General features: G+C 35.1%; 1 protein-coding gene across 1 annotated transcript in view; it reads right to left on the reverse strand.

The window, feature by feature from the left end:
- DNAH5 (dynein, axonemal, heavy chain 5) overlaps positions 1–13,836 on the reverse strand; it is a 119,161-nt gene that overhangs the window by 37,560 nt on the left and 67,765 nt on the right. Inside the window, exons 46-53 of the mRNA XM_014940732.1 lie at positions 13,170–13,312; positions 12,330–12,464; positions 10,601–10,723; positions 9,325–9,538; positions 8,471–8,694; positions 6,980–7,175; positions 4,876–5,048; positions 2,510–2,640 (exon numbers count right to left, since the gene is read on the reverse strand). Of these exons, the coding sequence (XP_014796218.1) occupies positions 2,510–2,640; positions 4,876–5,048; positions 6,980–7,175; positions 8,471–8,694; positions 9,325–9,538; positions 10,601–10,723; positions 12,330–12,464; positions 13,170–13,312 (1,339 nt within the window). The remainder of the gene's footprint in view (positions 1–2,509; positions 2,641–4,875; positions 5,049–6,979; positions 7,176–8,470; positions 8,695–9,324; positions 9,539–10,600; positions 10,724–12,329; positions 12,465–13,169; positions 13,313–13,836) is intronic.

Consider the following 13,836-nt stretch of genomic DNA (forward strand, 5'->3'; position numbering starts at 1 on the left):
AAAAAAAGGACAGTTTTTTTATTATTCATTCTTTTTAAAAATTTCTTCCAGTAAAAAAAAAAAAAAAAAAAAGAACAAGTAAATTTAAGTAAGAAACAATCTCTTGGAATTTAAGGAAAAAAGGTGCCAAAGTCCAGGAATTTTCACTTGGATTAGAAGGGAAGACATAAGTCATTTCAAAGTCTCACATTAAATACCTAATCTATTCTTTTTCCTGCTCTGTTTTTCACTTCCCACATAAATAAAAAAATTAAGATACCACATCCCCACAACCCAAACCCACCAAAAAAGCAAAAAACAACCACCAAGAAAACCCCAAATCTGAAGTCTTATCATGCCATTTGTCTCTCTTTTGCTAGAAAAAGTGAAAAGACAGACATGCTGAGTTCAGTAAGATACTTTATATTTTATTGGCTAATTAAAAACCTAAAACTAGTTGGCCCTTCCAGGAAAGTCATCACCAATGGTGGCACTCACAGTTTTACAAAAAGGAAGGAGAGCAGCAGCAAACTAAGAGATTAAAAACCACAAAAATTATTAGACAAAGTGTGGTGGGTTGACCTTGGTGTCTGCATAGTTGTTTCTCTCACATATTCTCACTCCCCTCTTCCAGCTGCTATTGTACAGCAGGTTTTTTTGCCCTTCCTAAATATATTTTCACACAGGTGCTACCACCATCACTGACTGGCTCAGCTTTAGCCAGAAGTGGGTCTGTTTTGGAGCCAGCTGGCATGGGGTCTATCAAACATAAGAGAAGCTTCTAGCAGCTTCTCACAGAAGCCACTCCTCAGGAAACAAATACATTAGGTTTATAATTTTTTTATTGATGATTAAGAAGATAAGTTTTTGCACTTCAGCAAAAATACTGTCATCAACAAGATAAGAGTTCATACATGTGTTTATAAATAAGACACTTCAAAAGCAAAGACACCACTAAAATTAGAAATGGACACAGAGAAGAAACAAATATTCTATGCCCTTTTGTCTCAGCTGCAGGGGGAAATAATGGCTGGAAGAGTTTTCCCGTTAATTACTCAAAATTTGACAAAAATACTGACTTGAAAAAAGTACTTTCAGTTTTGCGCATTGAGTTAGCGATGTAGCTATCCTCTACTTTGGTGAACTAAATGAAACCATTTAAAATCCAACAATTGTTATCTTCAAGAACTTACAGGTCAAAAAAATTTGGATTAACAAAGGGCAAAAGTTCCTATCCAAGAAGGATTCAAAAATTTTCCCAGAGGTATTTTGGCACAAATTATTAGATCTGGTTTAGATAAACACTTAAGTTTAGAAAAGCACTGAGTTTAATCTTATCAATCATATCACACTTCTACACTTGCTTCTTGACCAATTTGGAAAACTCCAAGGATTTTGTAAGGCAAGATTATGTTTTATCAGAATCTTCAAAGTGTCTTTGCTAAAATCATGTTTATTCAAATCTTCACTCAGTCTATTCTTGATGATAGTTTCTTTAATTAATCTGGTGCACACATCAGGTTTACAAGTCTTCAGATGTAAGGATTTCCCAGATATTTTCTGGACCTTTTTTTTTTTTCATTGGTTTTATACAAGCCTTCTTATGATTCTCAGCTGCCATGCAACTTTCAGCTGGAAGCTGCACACCGTTTTTTCAATTCAGTATTTCACCCTGTAGTGGCTTCATAATTCCTTGTTAATGATACCCAGCAATTTGTTACTGCTTGTTTTGTCAACTGTATGGTAACCTCTCCTGACGTAATTCCTATTTCAGATAGATGTTCTGATAAGATCCTCACCAAGAGGCATTCCCACATGTGAATCTACAAATTCTACTGCAGCCAACTAAGCTGCAATAGAATTGAAATAATTTAGCTTCTCTACAATGACATCTTATTTAAGTGCTGAAAATATTTCCTGATCATTGACTTGTCCTACAGACACATGGGGAGACTTTCATTCCAAATTTTCAGAGAAGAATTTATAGTTTATTTTTTTATATCTTTTGTGAGTTATTCAAAAAGAAACCACATGAAGTTGAACAATATGAAATAAGGCAAGATATACTTGGAAAAGACTGTCAAAATACTGACAGATATATAAAAGTTCTACCACATTAATGGGCAGGGATGAGAATTCTATCTCCTCACACAGACATTATATCAAATATCACAAGATAATCTCATAAAGGCATAGATACCACCTACAAATACTTTCAGTACAGTTTATTGTATTGTGTAAAGACACAGAGTAAAAAAAAAATGGGACACTGGCAATATTCCTTCTCATTCTATGAAATACACAAAACAGTTTGCAACCCCAAAGATGGTAAAAGCTGAGACTTAATGTAGAAAATCAAGCACATTTATTAAGTCTCAAAGGATTTTCATGTCTTTCCACCCTAGGTAACAGTGTTCACCTTATGTTAAGCTTGTTCTTTCTCCCACTGCACAGACTGGGAGCCTGTTTTATTTATAGGAAGAGTTCAAACACAAAGTATTTATTTACTTAAATTTTAATTAATACTCACCTTGATAACATTATCTGGAATGTATCATAGCCAGCTATGAAAGATGCCAATCTTGTCAAGCTCTGCTTTCCTGAGCCACCAACTCCAACTAAAAGAGCATTTCCACAAGGAGTGCGAATCACCCGAGAAATCTGTGTAAGATCATAGTCATTTATTGCTACCATGTGTAAAAGTTACACACCCAATAACCCTATGCTACTGCAATAATAAAGTTATATGAGAAATGCAAAACAAGTAAAAATTTTAAGGTTTAATTAAAGGACTCTCTCTATATAAATCTCAATATATGGACATTTCCACTTTGCACTATTTTCTGTAAACTTTCCAATAGTATAGTAACCACTTGATTCCATCACTGTACACTTTCAATTATCAGTATATTTCATACTTCCACAAAGCACAAGTAAATCTCAATTATGATTTGTTAGTGGTGTGCTATCCTAGCATGACATATTATTAAAACTGGGAAGGAAATAATCATTTCTCCAATTCCATACCCTCTGGACAACTACACAACTCATCTCTCTGGGCCCCTTCAATGTGATGAGAAAGTCAAGTTGTCCCAGGCATGTTAAATTCAGGACAGTCTCCAGTATTGTCTGAAGCAGGTAATAATACTGCTTTTATAATCAAATTTCTTAAGCTTCAAATCTATTTGATTATAAAAATGCACAATATCAGTATGAACATTTGGTCATGGTGGAACATCTCCCAGGTAGATCTCCCTTTCTTTCTCATTTCCTTATTTATCTTTTAAAGCAAAAGGCAATAGTTACCTACTACTCCACATTTCCCTTCAGTTCAGGGCAGTGCAATATAACAGACCTTTTGCAATTCAGAGCAAAAAAATTTTCAGCATTAACTGTGAACTACATGCAGCACCTGTCCCACTGTCCACTGCCAAAAAACAATGCCAGGAAATCTGGAAACAGGCAGAAAATGTTGCCTGATGCTGAGAAAATATGCCTTTAAGCACAGAAGACAAACTTGTTCTGCAGCCAGTCAAGGGTGAACATCTGCAAGTGGACAGATACTTAGGGTACACAGAAGAGCCTACATTGCCACTTGCCTCTCTAAGGCAAGGTAGTACCAACCAGCTGTTCAGCAGCTGGAGTCCTCTGCATGAGCAATGATGCAGAGTATTGGCTCCTGTTCTCTTTATTATCTTGAACACCCCTCTGATGCCCCTAGAATTTCATCACGCCAATAAGCAGCCTGGGATATCTATTTACTTACCTTTCCTCTAATGTACTTTTTCAAGTTGTTAAAAAGAGTCATGTCAATTTCCTGCAGTTTTCAACCCATATATTTTACATATTGAGTGCAATGTATTTGTTATTTTTCATAGGTTAATGTTTTATAAGGTAATACAAAATCAAGTAAGAAGGTTTACTCTAAGCATACTTAATATTTAACCAGAGAATGAAAAATAGATTTGCACACCACTCTTGGAATATTGTTGATCACTTCAAGTATGACCACTAGATCTTTTCCAGGCAGAGGCACACAAGCTGCAAATTGGAAGCTTTATTCTCGGTCTGATATTCCTCAACTTTAACTTATTCAGATCATACTACGTCACTTCAGATTAGTATTACCTTAACTGTGCTTACTTAGCTTTCTCCTAGAAGCTGTCTCAAATCTAGCTAATACATAAAGCTCAGACCTGCACAGCTGTAAATGCTGCTTTCAAGAACATGAGATTGGAAAAGCACTATATATTCGTTTTATCCAAGTGAAAGTTAAGATAACGTTTCAGGTATTTACCATCTAGCTACCCAAAGAAGAGATTGCTGAAGACAGGTGGATCTTCAGTGGAAAAAAAAAAAATATTTTTTTTGCTAGATCCTGAATTTATATAGACTTTTTTTTAATTAGGAATAAACCAGAAACTTGTTAGTGAGTGTGATGATGATTTAACAATTTTCCTAAAGAAATCCATAGCAGAACATCATCCATTTTGCAGGGAAGACCTTAAAAGAAAGGGACTAATTCTGTGAGATGACAAGAATCCACACCAAAATTTTTAAAACTCTGGGTGCAATGTTTTTGTCAATTATAATTAAATTTATTTTTTTTTAATATTTATCATATTATTTGTTAGGATGGTACAATCCAATATTCAGTTCTTAATAATTTATGATAAGAAATACAGATAACCTTACTCTGCTGTGCCTACTCCTTCATAAGCAATCAATTATGTCCTAATCTGAATTTCATTTGACTTATTTCAAAGAGAGGAAGGGCTCTCAGAAGAATTAAGAAGAAGAAAGGTTGAAAGAGAATTAGAACAGTCAGGGCCATGATCCCACCAGACATAAAAGACAGATGTATAAAGAATAAGTAAGAATACAGTAAGACTGTACCTTGACTAAATGAATCATAGCATCCTCAAAGAAAACCATGTCCATTCCAGTACCACGGACATTCTCATTGTATGTTTTTAAAAACATATTTAAACAATTCCGTAGCTGATGAAAGGAGTAAATTGGCTCATAGATTTTGGGAATATCTAGATTAAATTCCTCTGATTTTTCACCTAGAACAAAAAGCAAGTAAAAATTAGTAAGAACTGTCACTCACAGTAAATACAATCACAGAAAGGTTGAAGCTGGCAAGGACCTCTGGAGGTTGTCTGGTCTGACCCCCCTGCTCAAACAGGGCCACCTAGACCATGTCCAAATGGTTTCTGAGTATCCCCAAGGAGAAACTCCACAACCTCTCTGGGCAACCTGTACCAGTGCTCAGTCACCCTCACTGTAAAAAAAAAGTGTTTCCTGATGTTCAGAGGGCCTAGTAGCCACCCCTGGGGTACATCACTAGCTACTGGCCTCTAACAAGACTTTGTGCTATTGATCACCAGCCTCTGGGCTTTGCCATTCAGCCAATTTCCAACCCATCTAATTGCTCATTTGGCCCATATTTCATCAGCAAATAATTGACAAACTTCATTGGAAGAGTGCCAGCAAGCAGAGACCATGGAGGTTTTTGATTGGTTTGGTTTTCCTCAAAAAAAAAAAAAAATAGTAGACAGGGTGCAGTTTTGTTTTTATTTATATACACCTAGCTCAAAAAGTTTCAAGATTTCATGATCTATATGCTGCAAGACATATTTTTCCACTTACCATGGGTCAGTCATTACAAACAATTGGGTTTGTTAAGCCTCTTACTTACTGAAGCAACATTTCACTACATTATCTCTAACTGGTGGAATTAAAATCAATTAAATAAGTAATTCCAGTAAAATAAGTGCTTCCCTAATGCTTAGTAAAGCACTGGAAGTCAGTGGAAAGGGAAGCAAAGGGGAAGGAAAGCAATCAAACTGTATTGTATTTAGAACAGTATCTTTAGTATTTTTCTCATTTTAATTTTTTCACCATTTCCTTCTTGCATATTTTGCTTTTACAAATTAGCAGTCATCCAATAATCATGCAGCTTCCAAGAAAACAAAACACAACAAATTAAAAATCTTCCAAAGCCCAAACAGATATATATATATATATATATAAACCAGTTTAAGGAAATTTCCTTTTACCACAGAACAAAACCTCTCAAAGTGATGATTAATTCTCATTCACCTGTCCATTATATTGCATTCTGTATATGCCTGAAGTCACCTTAATTTCAGAATTGTTTAGCTCTGTACTATTTCTGCATTTACAAACACTCCATTAGATTAAGACCTAAATAAATTAACTGACTGCTTATTTTAACCTGCAAAAACACTGGTTTAACATTATTCCAGGTGGAAGTAAGTTTCTTGTAAGTTGAATGAGACATATAAACTAATAAGGAATACAGCAAGGAGTTAAAACTGTAGTGATGTTTTTACAGTTTCAAACCATTTAAGAGAATCATAACAGCTTAATCCTCTTGCTGCAGTCTTATTTTTAATGTCAAAAGACAGCACAATCAAACACTAAAGCTAAGAAAGAGCAGACATTTACATTATCTATAGAAGCAGCTAGTATATTATTTTAAGCTCTTCTCTAGTTTCAAGATTCAGAATCATAAGTACTAAATAGCAATGTCAAAACTAACTGATAAAAACACCTTTGAACAGTTTGAGAATGTCAAGAACATTAGCATCAGTAACAACTTCTAAGAAGCTAACGTCTAAAAGCTGATGTTTGAGCTACTTCATCTCAAGTCTGTGTATTCATCTGAGATAAATACACTGTGACTCAGACAAAACTGCCAAATAGTGAGTATCCGCCACACTGATGGAAATGGAAGCAAGGCTCTCCTAAACAGATAACCTAGATATAAATATGGACTTTAAAGTCCCATGAATATAAAGATGTGCCACAGTTGGTAACACAGGCTACCTTCAAGGATGGCTTTTCTGTCCAATGACTTTGATGGATAAATGTATTATGCATTTTTAAGACATATTTCTATTAGCTTCTATTTTATCATATCTCCTTCCCTATTCTTGTCATCTCCATGGTTATTAGAGTCCATCTTTACCAGTTCTTTGAGGTGCATCCCTTAAGAAGTCAACGAAGAATGCATCAATTTCAAGATCCAGCAAAGCTTTTGTTTCTTCAAATTCTTCCTCAATGAGTTTTGCCACAGCTGTGTCAAACCAGCTTACATCTTCTGAGGTTGTGAAACGATCAGCAATAACACACTTACATTCATGCTTCCACAATTTTATCAGTACCTACACAATAAAACAAAAAAAATGCCGTTTCCACCAGATTAGGCTTACATCAAAGCTATGCCAATTTAAAAGCTTTTTTAACTAATTTATTTTAAAATCAATTGGTACTAGAAAAGAAACAGAAATATTTTGGCGTTTATTCAGGAGAGATGCCTTGAGCTTCTCATTCTGCCCAATAGCATTGTAAGCCTACATTCAGTTAACTATGCAAGAAACTTGATTCTAGCATTCCAAAATGTAGTGTATTTACCAAATTAAGATTTTATTTTCCTAGGCCTAAAACCATTTCCACACCTGTTAACAGATGTTCATGCACTGATGAACCACTTTTTAAGCTAGTCATTAAGTAGAAAGTGGGTGGAAATAATAGTATCATGGCAAGAATAATTTCATGCCGAATACAGATGTCACTCCCAATAATATACCCAAAGCAGCTGGGTTGCTTGTGTGTGTAAGTATAAGTATTTATGTTATTACTTCTCCAAATTCAAGATACCTTTGAAGTCCTTCAGTTTGGTCATAGGACGAAGGAGAACTTGCCAGGTTCTTAATCCTAGAAGCACTGGTTTTAGTCCTACACTATTACTCACAATAGTAGTTTGTGCCTACATCGCTTTGTACAAATGGCACATACTATGTCAAGTCTCAGAACTAATATGTAAATTCATACAATCAGATTTTGAGCAATTGTTTGCTATACTTCAATAAGTATTATTTGAGAATATATATACATATAACCATCTTAGTGCTGTGTATGTTTAGCTTCAGAAATAAAAATCAATTCTAAAATTTTAATTTTAGATGTGGTAGAATTCTGGAGCTTATTCAACAAGCAAGAAAGTACATTATACATGAAGTGATTATATAACCCAAATGTATAACAAATTTTCCATGATTACCATGACCATTGCTTTTCCAGCACCTCATGTTTCAGTGCTCAAAACACTAAATGACTTTTCCTCAAAACAATTAAAAGAGAAAGGATGCAAAAAAGTATTGAGCTTTTCTGGAAGAAAGGTCAAAAGAAACATTTTTTGTTATAGTTATCACAGAATCAGAGAAGGATATGGGGTTGGAAGGGACCTCTGGAGATCAAAGTTGCCATTTCAGTTGGCACTGTAAAAGCTGGACCAAAACATCTTTGCCTCAAAAAAAAAAAAAAGGCTGAAAAAATTTTTATCAGAAATGGTATTTTTCTAAAGCAAACTCAAATGCCAAAAAGTTAGACTCCTCGACCTGTTTGCTACACTAATTATACACTAATTATACCAAAGCCACTGATGTGCTGCACTTACCTGTGGTTCATAGATCACTTCTGATGTAGCGTTCAGCATTCCTTGCCAAATCCTTGAGAGGTCTCGAAGATTGAAGACGTAATGGAACTTGGCTGGTGTAGGCAACATTTTAAGCTTGGTAATCTGCCACAGCCTGCGTGTCAGTGGAACCAATTTGGCTATTGTTTTCTTCACATCTTCTGAAAATCCCCGCTCAGTGCAATAATGCCCTTCTCCAATTACACCTGTGGGAAGAAAAAAAAAAAGCCAAACGAAATACTTTTCTAAGACACACTAGCACAACACCAAGAGCTACAATCTTCTTAATTTCTTTTTTATTCCCCAAAACCTCTTCCAATTTCTTGAAATGGCATTCCAGTCTTTATTTAAATTTTGATTCACCTGGTCTTAACACCATTCTGTGACCAGCTCACCGAGCAGCTCTTAATTAAGTGTCTGTTAAAAATGTCCATTTGCCTACCAAATAGCCTCCACAGCCTTTGAATAGCTAATCTCTTCTGTGAGACCAGTATGATACTGTCATTTGTGAAAGTCTAGTCATTACTCACTCATTCTTAGCGCCAGTAGCACCTCAGCAACTCTCCAGTAATGTCACTAAAACTAGGAATGGCCATCATGCTATTCTTCCTACCACTTAGCATACCAATAGATTCAGAGATGTAATTGGACCTGAAAAACTTACAGATTGATCAAACTGCAGGTGGGGAATGATTCCTGGAAGAAAACATGCTGGTAAGCAAATCAGAGAGGGATTAAGCCTCAATTTTAATCACGTTGTTTATAAATAGAGGGATAAAGAAAAACCAACTACCATTTTCAAAAATGGGATGGATACAGAGCTAATTTCTCTTTACCAAAAATTTTGTCAATGGAAGAATTAGAAGGCAGAGTACAGTTGAACACAGAAAATTGTCTCTTCAGCCTCTGTGGAATGTCATTGCGACCTCCTCCAGGGTGAATCATGGCAGCCAAAAACTGAATGTCCACAATGTTGGTAAATTCACCAGGCTTTTCCAGGTTATACAGTCCATTCTGTTCCATCAGCTGCCTAACTATCTCATTAGTGGCCTGTAAAATAACCAGGTATTATATAACAGGATATAATACACACAATTAAATGAAATAGAAAACATACTTATGTACTTCAAAGACCAAATCAAGAGTACACCATCGTTTTCTCCCACAAATTCCTGCTTATTTGCTTCCAGAGAAAAAGATACTGCTAGGAATAAGCATTTTCAGATTGTCCTTTTCATCAGGAATACCTATGGACAAAAATCCTGTGAGTAGAGGGGATTCCCTAGCTCAGAATTAATGGATCATACTCAATTCATTTTCACTTGAATGCTGCGTGATTTCCATTACTGTTGTACTGGAAATAATTCTCCCTTTTAACACAAAATTTCCGGTCTGTTCTAATCAAGCCCAAACTGATGCATCTTTACATGTTGCATTTGCTACCAAATATTTTGATGAAATTTCCATGTATAGCAATCACAAACATATTTTTTCAAGACACAAACATAAAATTACTGCTACACAAAAGAATGGAAGATTCCTTTCCTTAGCCATAAATAGACACCCCGCTTTTCTATTTGACCAGCTGAAAACATCCCAGAGACAGTACATTGCACAACTATACTTCACTAGAAATTGTAACATTAGTTTCCAAAGCAATATACTTCAGAACAATCTTACCAATATACATTATGTTTACTTCCATTTCTTCTAAAGCAGAGAAGTCACTTCTTACCTCTCAGCATTCCCAGTATTTTGACTATTGTCCACACAGCCAGTTTGCTATCACAATTTATATACCAAAGGGTTTTTTCTAATTTATTAATATTATTATTATTATTTATAAATGAGTGTTGGTAAAAACATTGTTAAAATTATACACACATTTTTTAAGGAGTACTTGAACTGCTCCTTGTAGTCAGTATATTTATTTTCAATTAATTCATGATAACATAAAACAATGCATTCTTTAAAAAGACTGCCTAAACATTAAGCACTACATATCAAATTTATCCCCCTTCTGCCTGATTGAGAAGAAAAGAGAATTTTACAGCATAGCAAGAAAAGAAAGAAAATATCTTTTGCCTTATTTTTCCTCTTCTACAAACCTACCTGATCACCCCATTCATTTATTATGGGCATATTCACATCATCAATGAAGACCGTCATCTTTTTGCCTGCAGGTGGACCATAAGTTGTGCCCATGCGCTTGTCCACATAACTTTCTATTGTACGCTGTTAAAAAGCAACTATTAGCATCGTTACAAAGAGCCCCTCCTTTCATACATGATTCAATCATTTAAACACATTGATGGCTTTGTGACACAGAGGTTTACTAAGGAAGACATCTGCTGGAGGTTATTGCACTAGTTCAACTAGAATGTCTGAAATCTCATGCTATACAGCTTTAGGTTGGTATCATAACATATGTCTAGTGTAGACACCATGCCTAACAGTTTCATAATTTTGAAACTATTTCAAACATTTCTTTCATTTTATTCTTTTATCAGATGAGTACTAACAATAAAGATTAAACTAATAATCCGTCAGATCAGAAAGATGTGATTCTTGAAGATCTCTCCAGCAGACATCAATGTACTTCATAAAAGTATACAGCGATAATTAAACTCACATACATAAATAGACTTGATGAAGTAAATTTGCTAAATAGTAGACTTGCCACTACTTTTCTTCCCATCATCTTTCCACTGCTCCATTCTTCTTAAGGTCCAGTTCTTATTTATTCTATGGAAAGGTCACTTAGCCATGCATAGTTGTTCTTTAGTGCAAATCTAAATATCTGCATTATTACGTTGCAGCAAGGCTGCTGTACAGTAGCCTAGACAGCCTTCTCACATAAGTAGCATCAGTTAGACCAAGATTTTAGAAAGTCACAGTAATTTAAAAACATGTGTTGTAACAGACAATGCTTTTGTTGAAATCGTTATCAGAGTCTTGACTGTTAGACTTGCACATCTATTTCAGATGTCTTGATCATCAACAGACTATCGCCTATCATCAATAAAACTGACATCTGTTTTATCGAAATAGATGTACCCTACACTACTTTTTGATTCTAAAGCCTCATCAATAGAAGGAAAAATACTAAGGAAAATAAAAATTACATACTTGTATATTAAACATGCTAATAGTTTCTACTGTGCTATAACACCAGATGACAGGCCGTACATTAAGTTTATAGACAGCACTTCCAATTACAACACAGACAGTGCTTCATATTGGCATATCATACTGCATTAAAAATATTTCCCATATATATTGCCAGCAGGTTAGAAAAACCTGAAATAAGTCAAAGTAGCTCAGTAGAAATTTGGACAAGCAGTACAGTCCAGGATTTAAGTATTCATAGTTCTATTTAGAGCAGCTGCACTGCATGTGTTACTTTTTTAATGAGTAATTTAATTCACTAGAATCTAAATTGCAGACAGCACACTTTTTGTGACAGATTGTTGTGGGTAGCACTTGTTTTACTCATGGCTTTTAGTGGAATCTGATGGAAGTCACTGACAGCTCTACCCAATTAGTGAGAACTGATACATTTGACATAAAAACATTAAATGTGATGAAGCAAATAATATGCATGGCACTGTAATAGTCCAAGAACAGCTCAGTAAGTACTGAAGAAGTTGAAAGGAATATGATTTTTGCAGAGGTCTTAAATCATGTGTTAGGACACTTAGTTCTTTTAAGCAGTTTTTTTTTTTGTTTCTGTATTCATTTTCAATTATACAAACCACTTCCAGAAGCATCCTCCTGGCAAATTCTCAGAACAATCTCTAAATCCAGACACGTTGTATTAGCAAGTGAATGACTACTATACCTGGAAAATTAATGGGGTAGTTGCAGATGAAAAATTCAAACTCTTAGCTATGTGGCTTTCAGGGTTATATTTTGACATAAAACCTTTGATGGTAACAGTCTTTGCAGTTCCTTGCTCACCAATTAGTAGGACAGCCTAGACAAAGACAACATTGAAATAAAACACAAGAGCTGGGTGTCTTATTAAAGCCTTGGCAATCTCATTTAGCTATTAAACTGAAATGAAGCTAGAAAAGTTGCATAAAACAAATTCTCAACAAGGGACATGTGGAAGAAAAATAGTTAATGTCTCATAGTTTTCTGCAGGCCTCACTAGTTAAAAATATTTGCAGTTAATGGTCCTGTCAGTCAGCACGATTTAAGTAGGAGAAGATTATTCATTAAAGGAGTTGATTATCTGAAAAACAGATGTACCGTCTAGAGCCTCTGTATCTGAAAGATTTCAATTACTGTTGTTATTTAACATATCCTGCTTATCTGACACAGCTTTTGTGAAGACCAGCTTGCATACACCTAAGGGTACATAAACCCTGTAACTGCCCCAGGTGGGCAGAGTTCGTATCATCAGTCTGGCACTCTGATGCCCTGTGTGCTGCCCCTTTCCAACACCTACATGAAAAAATTGTTTCTGTTCTGACCTAATCTCAGCTGTAATTATGGTTATTACTACAACAGAAAGGATGGGTGAGAGCATATTAACATGAATGTAGGTCCTGGAATCACAATTTATGTTAAAAAAAGAATTTCTCCCTTTTCAATAATATAATATTTCACTTCTCATTCAAAAATGTTATCATGTATACTGTTAGCACTATTTCAATGTGAAATATAGGAAAAGTACCTTGCCCTGTTTCGCGATAGTTTCAATAAGGAAATCCATTCTCACATTGTCAACATTAGGTACAAGAATGGAGCCATACTCTGGTGTGCTGTTACTGGGATAGACATACTCTTCAACACGTGTATTCCAGTGCATCCATTCACCTAATAAGAAGGAAATGAAGTTAATGTTTTAAAAATACAAGGCATCATTGCTTCTTTTATTTTCCATTGAGTTGACTCATCTGTCAGGGCCTCTGTCTCACATACAGAAATCCCACTCTGTAAATACAGACCAAAGTTATAGAAACATATACTTATAGAATCTTTCAAGTTGGATCTAAGAGGTTTACTCCTCTTTCCTACGTAAATTATGACAAGGACAAGGCTTTGTCACTATTTTTGTTCACTTGACAATTCATCAGCACAAAGTCCAGGCAGCTTTCTGTAGCAATATACCCACATTCTGATTTCTCACAGGAAACAGAGAAAAAGCTTTATACAATACCATCAATAAAATGTAGATCAAAAAAAAAAAAAAAAAAAAAAAACTTAAAACACTTGGGTTCCTGCATTTTCTTCTCTCAGCTAGGGTTTTTGCCTCAGCGCATTTCTGTGTTATCTCTATATAAGCAATCAAGACATCTTTTGGACAGGAGTCCCAGAATCAGTGACACCAATAAAACTCT

The sequence above is a fragment of the Calidris pugnax genome, unplaced genomic scaffold (assembly GCF_001431845.1).
Source record: "Calidris pugnax isolate Ruff unplaced genomic scaffold, ASM143184v1 scaffold8, whole genome shotgun sequence".
Classification (NCBI taxonomy): Eukaryota; Metazoa; Chordata; class Aves; order Charadriiformes; family Scolopacidae; genus Calidris; species Calidris pugnax.